Below are 15,378 nucleotides of genomic sequence, written 5' to 3' on the forward strand. Positions count from 1 at the left end.
ACCTGTTCCTGCCTATGAGTTAATATTTTCTTTAAATTTTTAAATAGTTTATTTACAACATAGTCCACAACAACTCGTACATACAAACAAACCCACCACCACTGACAATTATCAAAATTAAACTCCTATCCCCTTACACAAAAAAACATAACATTTGCCTGTAAATGGCCTCCTTATTTACTTCTTGTATACTGTTTCTTTTATATGTGATTACAGTATTACCATTTTTCCTAATTATGACTTTAAAAACTGCAAAGACTCCTGTAGAAATTAATTGAAACATACAGTGTATCTTGACCCTGCTCTGCTAAATTGACATTTCAGCCTTCACGACATAGGAAAACGGCCAAGTAAACAGCTATTTTCGTGGAGGAAGGTTGAGATATTAACTGATATGCACAAAATTTCAGAGATAGCTATATAATCCCTAGTGTAGTAAGATAAGACCTTGGGAGCAGGCATTTTCAAAAAAGAGTTATTTATGAACCGTCCTACTGAACACCCAGTGCTTTTCAGTGGAGCAGGGTCAAGATATGAACTCAGGCATGGCCAAACGTAGCCCTCCAGCTGTTTGGGGACTACAATTCCCATTATCCCTGAGCACTGGTCCTGTTAGCTGGGGATGATGGGAATTGTAGTCCCTAAACAGCTGGAGGGCCAAGTTGGGCCATGTCTGGTAGAGCAGTGTTTTTCAACCACTGTTCCGTGGCACACTAGTGTGCCGCGAGATGTTGCCTGGTGTGCCGTGGGAAAAATTGAAAAATTATTTTATATATAGTCAATATAGGCACAGAGTTAATTTTTTTAACATTTTCTAATGGTGGTGTGCCTCGTGATTTTTTTCATGAAACAAGTGTGCCTTTGCCCAAAAAAGGTTGAAAAACACTGTGGTAGAGTTTAGATTGGAAACAAAGCATAAGGAGAAGAGTTGGAAGTCTAATATTTGTGGTGTTCACGAAGGATTTGTAGAAGTAAATGTATCGTATTTGTAGAAGTAAATGTATCGTATTTGTTAAGTACAGTCATACCTCGGGTTACGGCTGCTTCAGGTTGCGCACCGCTCCGAACCCAGAAGTACGGAAACGGGTTATTGGTGCTCGTGCAGAAGCGCCAAATCGCGCTTTGCATAGAAGCGCCAAATCGCAACCCGTGCATATTCGCAGACGCGGCACTGAAGGTTGAGAACGCTGTGGGTTGAGAACTTGCCTCCCGCATGGGTCACATTCGCAACCCGAGCATCCATTGTGCTACGTAAATTGATGTATAATAAAGATTATTTTAAGAGAAAAGTACGTGCCCTGGTGCAGGGGTCAGCAAACATTTTCAGCAGGGGGCCGGTCCACTGTCCCTCAGACCTTGTGGGGGGCCGGACTATATTTGGGGGGGGGGGGTGAACAAATTCCCATGCCCCACAAATAACCCAGAGGTGAATTTTAAATAAAAGCACACATTCTACTCATGTAAAAACATGCTGATTCCCGGACCGTCCGCAGGCCGGATTGAGAAGGCGATTGGGCTGGATCCGTCCTACCCATGCCCTGCTGTGTGGCCATTTCCTGCTTTGCAAAACAAAAACAGGCAACGTCACTGCCCCAAGCAGACCAATTTCTACTGAGCTTTTGAAAGCTGTCAAAATGAGACTCTTTTGAGAAGGAGAATATGGAACTTAAAAAGTAGCAGCACAGATTTGTGGGCTGAAAAGCTGAAGGACTGTGAAAAGCCACAACCGAGGAAGTCACAGGAATGGAATTTTTTTTATTAAAGCAAGGATTTTACCTGGCCTGGCAGAAGATTTCATACCAACTGGAGACTGGACTGGAACAGGACTAGCACCACTTTGGCTTCTTCTTTCTTCTGCTAACACCTGGGCTGCAGCAACTGTAAAACAGACCACAATCACAGTTATTACAGTGAAAATCCACAATGTATTTCTGGTGGCAGGCTTCATGCAAGACTTTCTGGTATGTCTGATCATTTTTTAAAATTTTCTTTGTATATCATGTCAAAAAAACCAGAATTACTTTTATGAGGAATTTTCACAACGGACATTCCAAAGGACAATAAAAAGAGTCTTTCTATATGCGGCCGTCAGGATCATGATTGCAAAACCCTGGAAAAGCAACATATTACCGACAAAAGATGAATGGCTCTTAAAACTCAACAAGTATCTATAACTAGCTCAACTTACAGGACCAACAAGAAATCACTCAAATGTGAGAATAAGGAGAGAATGGGATGTTTTTATAAACTACATGAAAAAGGGGGTTCCCAGTACTTCACTTGGTTTGGCGTAGCCTAAAATCCCACAGGCAGTCCGGCGGCTGACGCCATTATGGGTGGTCGTGGGTTGCTTCGGCTGCGAAGCACCCAGTTCATCCCGGGGGTCAGGAGCCCTGCAGCCGCATAGCGGGGCTCCGGTTGGGGTGCGGGAAGAGCGTCCCGTGCCCTGGGCTCCCCGGCTGTGCCCGTTGTGGCTCCGAACCCTTCCCCCGCGCCCCCTGTAAAGGGGGAGTGGGGGTGAAGGGACTACGGAGCCGGGCTATAGGGGACATGCCCCAACCGGGATGGAAATGCGGCGGCAAAGCCTGTGATGAGCGTCTAAGTTCTACCTGTCATCAAGGAGCTGATAAGAACCCAGAGGCTATGAGTAATTGATTGACTCTTTGTATTCCTGGAATGCTCTGGGGGAAAGAAGAAAGGCAGCCCGCCTCCCTCCCTTCGAGTGGTGAAAGAGATTAACCCTTTAAGTGACTGCTGCTACAACAATTACAGAAAGTACTTGGAATTTGAAAACTGAGTCTGTTGAGATCTCCCTTCGGGGGTTAATTGGGGAAAAAATATCTCCGTTTGAAGTTTTGGTCTTTATACTCCGGCTTCGGAGAAATGGCGGCGACTTGGTTTGTCGTGGGAAAAATTGAGACAAAGGAAGGAAGAGACAGGAACTGAAATCTGATACTCACCCTCTCTCTCAAAATGCTGGACTTTGTGATCGCACTGGCATCGAGCTCTGATTTAAGGGATGAGGAAATGCTCACTATTTTGCAGATGGAATTGCTTAATCGGAAACTACAGGTCTTGAGTGGAATTATTCATAAAAAGGATGTACTTTCCACAGAGGAGGCTTTTCAAAAGTTCTACACAATGGAATCAAGCCTTGGCAAAGAGCTGGGAGGGGCGCTTGGAGGATGGTCGGAAATGGCTGGGCGAATGGAAAAGGAACCTGAAACAGGAAAATTTACAATATCCAGACCCCGAGGTGGCAGCTCGGGGGCAAGAGACATGGAATTAAGATTTCTACAAGAAGAAGGAGCAAAAGAATCGCCCAGAATGGAGATGTGGAACGCCCTGAGGCTCGATGCTGGGTTTGATGTGGACGCTGCCTGGATCTGTGGACACTCAGAGGAAGACAATAAGGGACTTGGCTGTGGAGAAAGACAGAAAAGGACAATGGACAGAGGGGGAGTGGGTTGAAGCCTCAAATGTATAATCTGAATGGTCTGCCATGGTATCCGAAATCGGAGTGTGAAGTCTGTTAATCACAAGTTTATTTTAAATAAGTAAGGAGATATTGAATTTTAAGTTATAAGCAGCATGATAAAGGATAGAAGAAATAAGTTTAGCTATAAGAATATTTGGTTAAGATTTAGGTTATAATGCAAAGATTAAGACAATGGTGTTTTTTCTTTTTAAGTAAAGTTAAATTTTTTATAGAGAAAAGTTGTTAAGAAAATGGTATACTGATTTAAAATCGAAGGTGTATAGGCGGGGGAAGTCAAACGTCAAGATTCAGAACTAGATTTTTTTTTTTTTGTAAAGTATATAGATAAGAAGAAGAATCCTGACATTATGTGTATATGTATTTGTTTTGGTATTTGTAGGTGTGGGGTTGGGTTTGTGTTATATTATCAAAATGTCAATAAATTCTGTTAAAAAAAAAAATCCCACAGGCAATCCATAGACTTACTAAGAGAAAACAGACAAAGAAAATATGATTTATTAGGAACTGTTGGGGGGGAGTCAAGATCAAAATCAGGAAGTCGAGACTGAAGTCGTAAAAGGAGATATTATAATTATTAAAACCTGTAGGAAATAACTAATAGAAGAAAGAACGGCTTGTATTCCTTACAAAGAGGTTTATTGGATACTGTTTCGTTTTTAGTTTCTTTTTCTTTCATTTTTCTTTTTGTCTATCCTTTCTTCTTTTGTTGGATATGTAATATGTACATGCAACATTTATATGGCCAAATTAAAAAGGGGGGGGGGGGGACTTGCTGGTACGACAGTATTCAAACCTGCTCCTCATGGTTCTAAAACTCCTCACCCACAATAATACAGAAAGCAGACTTAACACAGACATGGGTACCAGAGCCTGCAATAAACCCAGATGCCAACTTTACTGCCAAACACACCCAGACGACACCATTGCTGGACCCAAAAACATCCAACATCCCATCTCAGGCCTATTTCATTGCTCATCCTAACATTGTGTATGTCATCAAATGCCAGCAGTGCTCTTCAGCACTCTATGTTGGGCAAACAGGCCAGACCCTGCGCCAAAGGATAAATGGGCATCAATCTGAAATCAGGAATCACAAGGCAGAGAAGCCACTTGGCCCTCCAGCTGTTTTGGGACTACAACTCCCATCATCCCTAGCTCACAGGACCAGTGGTCAGGGATTACGGAAATTGTAGTCACAAAGCAGCTGGAGGGCCGAGTTTGCCTATGCCTGTGATGGACTATGACAGGCTTTCTCAAACTTGGCACTCTAGCTGTTTGGGGACTACAACTCCCATCCTCCCTAACCGCTGGTCCTGAGAGCTAGGGATAATGGGAGCTGTAGTCCCCAAACAGCTGGAGGGCCAAGTTGGGCCATGCCTGATCTAGAGCAATGGTGGCCCAACTTGGCCCTCCAGCTGTTTGGGGACTACAATTCCCATCATCCCTGACCCCTGGTCCTGTGAACTAGAGATGATGGGAATTGTAGTCCCAAAGCAGTTGGAGGGCCGAGTTTGGCCATCACTGCAGTAGGAGAACACTTCCATCACCCAGGACATTCAATGCAGGATCTCCAAGCGGGCTGTCTTATTGCAAAAGAATTTCAGAAATAGACTTGAAAGAGAAGTGGCTGAATTACAATTTATTACTCAACTGAAAACTATGGAGATTTATTGGATTTATGGGTAATTTGTATTTTCTTTCTAATGTTACTGCAATGTAACTGAACTTAAGCTTACTTGAAGAAGTGTACGATTGATGTAAAGAATCTTTTTTGTATTATTATTTCTACTTTTTTCCCTTTTCCTTTTTTGTTATGTACTAAAAATGAATAATAATTTTAAAAAAAACTATGGAGAGACCTGGTCTGAATAGAGATATTGGATTCTTGTCCCATTATATATGCTAAAGCTATTTTTGGTCATCTACATACCATCCCTTGCTTTTTCAGTCGTTCACAGTTGCCAGCAGGTTGACCATACCCACTGAGGCCTACTACCCTTCACCCCACCCTCCCACTATATATCAGGGTCTAGACCAGTTTGACACCATACTAACCAAGCATCAAAAACAATAGAATTAAGTTTGGATTGACAATCAAATATAACTATAAATAATACGAGTATTGCAGCAACAGGGATTTTAAGCATTGAGGTACAAACCCACTTGGAAAGCTTCTACCCAAAACAAACTGAGTTGGTCTCTAATAATAATAATAATGATATATAATCATAATTTATTATTTGTACCCTGCCCATCTGGCTGGGTCTCCCCAGCCACTCTGGGCGGCTTCCAACATATATTAAAATACATTAAAATATCACAGATTTAAAACTTCCCTAAACAGGGCTGCCTTCAGGTATTTTCTGAATGTCAGGTAGTTGTTTATCTCTTTGACCTCAGATGGGAGGGCGTTCCACAGGGTGGGGCGCCACTACCAAGAAGGCGCTCTGCCTGGTTCCCTGTAGTTTTGCTTCTCGCAGTGAGGGAACCGCCAGAAGGCCCTCGGGCGCTGGATCTCCGTGTCCGGGCTGAACGATGGGGGTGGAGACGCTCCTTCAGGTATACAGGACCGAGGCCGTTTAGGGCTTTAAAGGTCAGCACCAACACTTTGAATTGTGCTCGGAAACGTACTGGGAGCCAATGTAGATCTCTCAGGACCGGTGTTTTGTGGTCCAGGTGGCCACTCCCAGTCACCAGTCTAGCTGCCGCATTCTGGATTAATTGCAGTTTCCGGGTCGCCTTCAAAGATAGCCCCACATAGAGCGCATTGCAGTAGTCCAAGCAGGAGATAACTAGAGCATGTACCACTATGGCGAGACAGTCTACAGCCAGGTAGGGTCTCAGCCTGCGTACCATATGGAGCTGGTAGACAGCCGCCCTGGACACAGAATTAACCTGCGCCTCCATGGACAAGCTGTGAGTCCAAAATGACTCCCAGGCTGTGCATCTGGTCCTTCAGGGGCAGAGTTACCCCATTCATGACAAGGGAGTCACCCACACCCATTCAGGACCAGGGAGTCCGCCTCATCTTGTCAGGGTTCAACCTCAATCTGTTAGCCACCATCCATCCTCCAACCGTCTCCAGGCTCTCACACAGGACCTTCACCGCCTTCACAGGTTCTGATTTGAAAGGGAGGTAGAGCTGGGTATCATCCACATACTAGAATCAGAATCATAGACTTGGAAGAGACCACAAGGGCCATCCAGTCCAACCCCCTGCCAAGCAGGAAACACCAGCATTCCTGACAGATGGCTCTCACTGTCAGGAAGTTCTTCCTAATGTTTAGGTGGAATCTTCTTTCTTGTAGTTTGAATCCATTGCCCCGTGTCCGCTTCTCTGGAGCAGCAGAAAACAACCTTTCTCCCTCCTCTATATGACATCCTTTGATATATTTGAACATGGCTATCATATCACCCCTTAACCTTCTCTTCTCCAGGCTAAACATACCCAGCTCCTTAAGTCGTTCCTCATAAGGCATCATTTCCAGGCCTTGGACCATTTTGGTTGCCCTCCTCTGGACACGTTCCAGCTTGTCAGTATCCTTCTTGAACTGGGGTGCCCAGAACTGGACACAGTATTCCAGGTGAGGTCTGACCAGATCGGAATACGGTGGTACTATTACTTCCCTTGATCTAGATGCTATATTCCTATTGATGCAGCCCAGAATTGCATTGGCTTTTTTAGTTGCTGAATCACACTGTTGACTCATGTCAAGTTTATGGTCTACCAAGACTCCGAGATCCTTTTCACATGTACTGCTCTCAAGCCAGGTGTCACCCATCCTGTATTTGTGCCTTTCTTTCTTTTCTTTTCTTTTTTGCCCAAGTGTAGTACTTTACATTTCTCCTTGTTAAAATTCATCTTGTTTGCTTTAGCCCAGTTGTCTAATCTGTTAAGGTCATTTTGAAGTGTGATCCTGTCCTCTGGGGTATTAGCCACCACTCCCAATTTGGTGTCACCTGCAAACTTGATCAGGATGCCCTCAAGCCCATCATCCAAGTCATTGATAAAGATGTTGAATAAGACTGGGCCCAAGACAGAACCCTGTGGCACCCCACTAGTCACTTCTCTCCAGGATGAAGAGGAGCCATTGATGAGCACACTTTGGGTTCGGTCAGCCAGCCAGTTACAAATCCACTGAATGGTAGCACTGTCTAGCCCGCATTTTACCAGCTTCTTTACAAGAATATCATGGGACACCTTGTCAAAGGCCTTGCTGAAATCAAGATAGGCTACATCCACAGCATTCCCTTCATCTACCAGGCTTGTAATTCTGTCAAAAAATGAGATCAGATTGGTCTGACATGACTTATTTTTCAGAAACCCATGCTGACTTTTAGTGATCACAGCGTTCCTTTCTAGGTGCTCACAGACCGTTTGCTTAATGATCTGCTCTAGAATCTTTCCTGGTATTGATGTCAGGCTGACTTGGCAGTAATTGTTTGGGTCCTCTCTTTTCCCATTTTTGAAAATAGGGACATTTGCCCTCCTCCAGTCTGGGACTTCGCCTGTTCTCCAGGAATTCTCAAAGATTACTGCCAGTTTTCTGAAATCACCTCTGCCAGGTTTTTAAATATTTTTGGGTGTAGTTCATCTTGCCCTGGAGACTTGAATACATCTAAACTAGCCAAGTATTCTTGTACTACCTCCTTACTTATTCTGGGCTGTGTTTCCCCTGCTGAATCATCTGCTCCATATTCTTCAGGTCCGACACTGTTTTCTTTTTTGGAGAAGACTGAGGCAAAGAAAGCATTGAGTTCTGCCCTTTCTCTGTCCCGTTTGCATTTCACCATCTTCTCCTCTAAGTGACCCCACTGTTTCCTTGTTCTTCCTTTTGCAACGGACATGAAGCCCAAACCCCCTGATGATCTCTCCTAGCGGCTTCATATAGATATTAAAAAGCATGGGGGAGAGGACGGAACCCTGAGGCACCCCACAAGTGAGAGCCCAGGGGTCTGAACACTCATCCCTCACCACCATTTTCTGAACATGGCCCAGGAGGAAGGAGCGGAACCACTGTATAACAGTGCCCCCAGTTCCCAACTCTTCTAGACCGTCCAGAAGGATGTTATGGTCAATTGTGTCAAAGGCCGCTGAGAGATCCAGCAGCACTAGGAAACAGTGCTGTCAAGTATCCCGTTTTCCCCGGGATTCTCCCTTATTTTAAGCAGTTTCCCGCTGCTCTCCCTTATTTTTTATTTCCCTTAAATTTCCCGTTTTTAATGGAAGCAGCTCCTCCCCTGCTGGCCAGGGACTGGGTGGGATGACCTCGCCTACTTGGACAGAAAAGCCTCAGCCCTCAAAGCAAGTGGGAGCCGTTTCCCGTGCTTACAGGGGGGTGTATTCCGCCCCCTGCATCAGCCCCTATCCGTTGCCGCCGAGCCTCTCAGCCGGCCAATAGGGTTAGCTGGCGGGCGGAGCCTGGCTGCCTTTGAGCAGCTGCTGCTTCCTGTCCTGTTTTGATGGGATCAGACAAGAAGACGATGGGGCTCCATTGCGCAGAGCACATGGCTGCCTTCCTCTTTGCTGGCTGCCCTCCTCTTTGCTCCGCTCCGAGCCAAAGCCCGCTTGGAGTTTACATTGCTGCTCCGCCCACTTTTGCTTCTGGCTCTGCCCACCACCGACATGTGACTGTCCCTGGGATAGGTGAGACTGCTGATTCCTTATTTTCAAATCCGAAACTTGACAGCTATGCTAGGAAACAGCTCTCACCTTTGTGCCTATCCCGCCGGAGATCATCGACCAGCGCAACCAAGGCAGTTTCAGTCCCATGATGAGGCCTGAATCCCAATTGGAAGGGATCCAAATGGTCCGCATCCTCCAGGCGTGCTTGGAGTTGTTCAGCGACCACCCGCTCAATCACCTTGCCCAAGAATGGGCGATAGTTGGCCATATTGGCTGGGTCTAAAGATGTTTTTTTAAGAAGTGGTTTAAAGACCGCCTCTTGCAGCAGGTCTGGGAAGACTCCCTCGCAGAAGGAAGCATTCACGACCCCGCGGAACCCTTCGCCCAGCCCTTCCTGGCTCGCTTTTATTAGCCAGGATGGGCAAGGATCAAGGAGACAGGTGATCAGTTTCACTCGTCCAAGCAGCCTGTCCACATCCTTGGAGGTAACAGATTGGAATCCATCCCATGAAACATTACTAGACAGGGCTCCAGCACTCTCCCGCCCCGGCCCTGCTCCCAATGTGGAGTCTACCTCCTTTCAAATCTGAGTGACTTTATCTGCAAAAAAAACTTTGCTAAAGCATTGCAGGCGATCTTGCGGTCCCTACCAGGCCCCGATGACGAAGGTGGTTCTGATAGATTGCAAACCACCTGGAAGAGTCTCCTGCTGCTGTTTTCTGCAGATGCAATAGAAACGGTGAAGAAGGTCCTCTTCGCCGTCGCCATTGCCACTTGGTAGGCCTGAAGTTGAGCTCCAGCCCGTGTCCGGTCTGCTACTGGACAATTTTTAAATCTTTTAATTTATTTTGACTGCGTCAGACCAACATGGTTACCTACCTGAATCTAGGTTAATTGAAGCCTCTGCCAAAACAACTATATAAAACTGTTCAGGGATAAAGGCTGGGAATGTAAAACATATGCCACACAGCAAAACAGGAATATCAAAGTTAAGGCGCAATGAAACATCTTTAAGTGGCACCCAATTTCATAAGGAAAGATGTTTCTTCAGCAGCTGATAAAAAAATTACCATGTTTTTCCATGTATAAGATGCCCCCATGTCTAAGATTACCCCTATTTTTTGAGCCCCAAATGAAGAAATCAAGAATGGCAACAATCCGGGTCTAAGACAACTCCCAATTTTAAACTTCAAAAATGGGAGGGAAGGAAATGGAGTCTTACGCACAGGAAAATGCAGTAGGTTTCTGAATGTCAAAGTTCACGCACAATGAAACATCAGTAACAGCCCTGTTTTGGGAAGTTTTTAATGACTGGTGTTTTAATGTATTTTTAATCTTTTGCTGGAAGCCACCCAGAGTGGCTGGGGAAACCCAGCCAGATGGGCAATGTAGAAATAAATAATAATAATAATAATAATAATAATAATAATAATAATAATAATAATTTATTAATGGCTCCTGATTTCATAGGGAAAGATGCTTCTTCAGCAGCTGATCAAAAGAAATTCCATTTCTACATCAACACTAAGGATTCTGCAAGCAAAACATGGCGGCCAGCTTCCTTGTCCCCAATTTCGGTCCTCACTCGAACTCAGCACTGTGGAAGGGAGGGGAGGAGGAAGAAGGAAAAGCATTTCCCCTCTCCATGACAACTGTTCTGTCATGGCAATAATCCTCCCCAGGTTGCACCAAAAACAATCACCTCCAAGTACTTTTTTTAAAAAATGATATAAATCAAGCCCACCCTGTTGGAAATGAATTGTGTCTGTGTAGAAACTTAAATCAAGTCTTAGTGACTCATGATTTAAATTGTGATTTAAATTGATTTGATTTAAATCAAATCCACCCTTCTATGGATATTTACATCATGCTTTATAGATTAACAAGCACCAAACTAAAGATCTCTTTGTGCAAGATACCAAACAACTGCAACAGGCTTTAAATTGACAACACAATGATAAAAAGACCCCTCTGAACTATTTCCTCCCCCAGCATAAGGATCTTAACTCATCATTATCTAAGTGTGGTGCATGGCATTATCCTGGCTGCATCCCTCTCCCCTTGAACAAATGCCATTGTCACAACACTTGCTTCAAGGGGGAAGCAGTAAATAAATAAATAAATAAATAAATAATATAAATAATATAAAAATTTATTTCTACCCTGCTGATCTGGCGGCTTCCTACAAGAGATTAAAAATACATTAAAACATCACTAGTACCCTCTCGACACCCAATTTGTCTCACTGACCTGGAGTAAAAAGACAACATATTCACAGACTGATATTAAAATTAATGAAAATTCATTCAAGAACACAGAGGCCAAATATAGATCTAATATTCTCTGTGCCCTGTATATACACTATACTAAAACTGATGTTGATCTCTTCCTGTTTTCATGCTCCCCCACCTCACTGCATTGAGAAATTATGCTTCCTTTTTCATGTTTCTTTGTTATTCCTTTCTTGCTCTCAACGCAGGGAAGTAGACTAGCTTCCCCTTTCCCTCTTCCCCGCCCCTTTATGTGAGGAAATTGCCTTCCCTCTCAGTGGGAACTTTTTTTTCCTGTATGTGTTGTTTGTCAAGTTCACAGGCGTTATCAATACACCCCAGAAATCCATTAATATGCCCCATCAATACATCAAGACACCCCAGAAATACATTAATAATAATAATAATAATAATAATAATAATAATAATAATAATAATAATTTGATATTTATACCCCGCCTATCTGGCTGGGTTTCCCCAGCCACTCTGGGTGGCTTCCAACAAAATATTAAAACACAATAATGAATCAAATATTAAAAGCTTCCCTAAACATTTGGACTCTCTCCTAATGTCATGACTGCAGTCCAAATGGGAGACTCCCCCAGCTTCTTCGAATAAAAGAAAAAGCCCTTGGGAAATCAATAAACAGATGTCCTGTTTCAGGTCTAGTTTTTGGGCCTCGGTTCTGATTGTATTTGAAATTACTGGTAAAATGTCAGTTCGTGTGTAAGAAGTCCAAGGCTGTTTCATTCAGAGATGTGTCAGTAGAACTGTTCCATTTTAGTATAACATGTGGAGTAGAGAAAAGCCTTTTAATTTCAGACTTGCCAACCTAAATTAAGCAGTAATTCCAAGTAGGGTTTTTCCACTTCAAATCGACGCAAAAAAAACCCCTAAGGGTTTTGTCACCCACAGTATCGGATTTGGACGAAACTTGGTGTACCCCCTTCCCTTACGGTTGAAAGAAACCCCCTTAATTTCCCCCATCTTAAACGGTTTTAATTTTAGTAAGATTAAAAATGCATGAAAACACGCGTTCGAAACTTCCGGAGACAATAGATCCTAGGGCTGCAAATCACAACGGATTCCCAGCCCAGCTCTGAAATAACTCACATCTCCGAAAGACACAATGATGTCTCTATTATGCAAGTGGAAAAAAGCATTGCTATTGTAGACACCCCTCCCCCGAGCTTCTTCCTTCATAAGTGAGTTCACATTCTTCCTCTGCCCATGCATTCATGCTCGTGGTACCACTTTGCCCCGACTCTACGGCGCTGCCAAGTCTGTAAGCTTCAGATAGTTAACAAACATGCCATCACTAATACGGAAAGGCTGCAGACGGTCCCAGGCTCAAACATCCAGTATCACCACCACACAGGAGATTTTGATCGGCAATAAATACTGCACTGGGTTGACCAATGGGTCTGACTCAGGATAAGGCAGTTCCTATGCTCACTATAACTCAGTGGTGTCCAAACTTTTTCAAAGAGGGCCGGATTTGATGAAGTGAAGGGCCATGAGGGCCAACCAAAGGGCCAACCAAAGTTGTTGAGCTTTTTTAGGACTTTGGACATGCCTGCTATTAACTAATGCCAGTGTACTGCAACAAGCAAAGATCACCAGTGTCGAAGTGATGATCCTTCAACATCAACCTTGGACCGGTCATGTTGTGTATCGCCTACCGAAGCAACGATTCTCTTTCAAACTTAAAAATGGAAAGCGTAACCCTGGTGGTTCCCGAAAGTGGTTGAAAGATCTCAAGGCCAATTTTTAAAATGTAGTATAAACACCGACAACTGGGAAACACTGGCCTGCGAGTGCTCCAGTTGGAGTGCAGCCTTGAGTCTTAACCAAAGGTATCCTGGGACGCAAGGGAGAAACGGGCGAAGAGAAAGGAATCTTCACCGGGATCAACTCCTGCCCGGAAACCCCACTGTGGAAGGACGTGCGGATCCGGAATTGGCCTCCACTGTCACTTACGGACTCACTGTTAAAATCCATGTTGATGGAAGACAATCTGACTCGGCTACGAGGGATTGCCAAAGAAGAAGGCGATGACAATGTTAGGCTTCCATTTTCAGATAATTTTTAATGTAGGGAAGCCCACAAAAGGGCTATCTTCCTGTCCAAAATGGCACAGTTCATAATGTGACCTCCTTTATCTATCCTTATTTTGGGATTGTGAGAGGCTAAGCGACCCACCCACCTCCACAACTAAACAATCTGGGGCTCAAAAGATAGGGGTTGTCTTAGACATGGGGGCGTCTTGTACACAGAAAATACAGTAATTTGTTTTGAAAACTCCAAAAGCCTTTTTTTCCTCTCCAGCAAACCAATCAGCTGGTCTGCCAAAGACAGAGAAAACTGTCGATTTCATTGTTGCTCGCAGATTTCAGTGTCTCAGCTGTGGATCTGCCAGTTTCATTGTGTTGCCTATTCTGAGGGGCGGGGAATAGGAGTAGGCAGTTTCTGGTACCAGAATCACCCACAAACCCAAATTAATACATGATATACATTAAAATGACAACCAAAGATCTTGTGGCGCCTTAAATGCTAACATGCTTGCAGTTTGCTCAGCTAACTTCTTGTGAACTGACTAAAGCTGCTGGAAAACTAATAAAAAGGTGATATTTAAATCAATAAATTTCGCAGGCACACACACACATGCTAAAAAGAGGCAGAACCAGTGAGCACCTGTCTAGGATGGAGGGAAATAAGAAAAAGGGTAGAAGAGAATGACCCAACTGAGGTGGGATAGGACCAAGACAAAACCGAGGAGTGAGGTTGGAGAAGAGTCAGGAAACAGGGCTTTAGAAGTCATCTTTGTTTCTTCAGCTTGTAAACTGTCTTGAGTATTGTAAGATAAAAGGACGGTATACAAATTAAAAGTGATGATGATGATCTTAAGGGGCAATAGGGCGGTTCATAAAAAACTTTTTTTTTTAAAAAAAAAATGCCTGCTCCAAAGGTCTTATTTTACTACACTAGGGATTATAGAGCTATATCTGAAATTTCATGCATAACCATGAAGGGGTTCACGAGGTGCCTTGCAGGGGGGTGAGAAGAGGAGGAGGGGTGTCACGGTGGGGGGGGGTGAGAAGAGGAGGAGGGGTGTCACTGTGGGGGGTTGCGGGGTGCCCTTGAGAGGGGGAGTGAGAAGAGGAGGAGGGGTGTCACTGTGGGGGGTTGCGGGGTGCCCTTGAGAGGGGGAGTGAGAAGAGGAGGAGGGGTGTCACTGTGGGGGGTCGCGGGGTGCCTTTGCGAGGGGGCTGAGGAGCCTGCCCTGCCCCTTCCCCTCCCTCCTCTCAGCCCCCTCCCGCTTCTGCCCCCTCCCTTTCCCTTCCCCCCCTCACCCATCTTCTCTCGGAGCCCCCTCAGGGGCGGCAGAGGCGGAGGCGAGGCGGCGAGGTTCTCGGGGCCCGCGGGGGCGCCGTTTCCCTCCGCCATCTTCGGACCCCTGGGGGCGCGCGCTCCGCTCCCCACTCGGTCCACCGAGTGGGACGGGCCAACTTCGGCGTGCTGTCTTAAGGCGCGGCGGCGCTGCGCATGCGCCCTTGAGCGTCCTCGTCCGACAGGCGGGTCGCGCACGCGCGCTCCACCCCACTCGCTCACGCGCCTGACTCCGCCCTCGGCGGCGCCGCAAGGGAGGGAGGGAGGGGCGCACGCCCTTGCCCCGCCCTTCGCCCCGCCCTCGCCCCACGGAGCGGCGCGAGGCCCCCTTCCCGCCAAAAATTCACCTCAGACTGGACTTTGGCGGACTGACTGGAGGCGCATGCGCCGGGGAGGGAGGGAGGCAGGGCGGGCCTCGCACCCGCCCTTGAGCGTCCCCCATGCGGCTCCTCAAGGGAGGGAGCGCACGCTCGCGCTCTCTCTCACGCCCCGCGGGGGGGCGGCGGGTTCGAATCCCCACTTTTCCTGCCGAAATTTACCTCAGACTCGTAAAATTGAAAACCGAAAAAAAGACCGCGTTCCGTTACGAGGCG

The 15,378-nt window shown here is 45.6% G+C and overlaps 1 protein-coding gene across 3 annotated transcripts in view; it reads right to left on the reverse strand.

Moving 5' to 3' along the window:
- Positions 1-14,867, reverse strand: part of MAP7D3 (MAP7 domain containing 3) — an 85,186-nt gene extending 70,319 nt beyond the window's left edge. For all 3 annotated transcript variants that reach the window (XM_033137408.1, XM_033137407.1, XM_033137406.1), the window contains exons 1-2: positions 14,749-14,867; positions 1,777-1,878 (exon numbers count right to left, since the gene is read on the reverse strand). In XM_033137408.1, the coding sequence (XP_032993299.1) occupies positions 1,777-1,878; positions 14,749-14,842 (196 nt within the window). In that variant the 5' untranslated portion in view covers positions 14,843-14,867. The remainder of the gene's footprint in view (positions 1-1,776; positions 1,879-14,748) is intronic.
- Between the last annotated feature and the right edge of the window lie 511 nt (positions 14,868-15,378).

This window comes from Lacerta agilis, chromosome Z (assembly GCF_009819535.1).
Source record: "Lacerta agilis isolate rLacAgi1 chromosome Z, rLacAgi1.pri, whole genome shotgun sequence".
NCBI lineage: Eukaryota > Metazoa > Chordata > Lepidosauria > Squamata > Lacertidae > Lacerta > Lacerta agilis.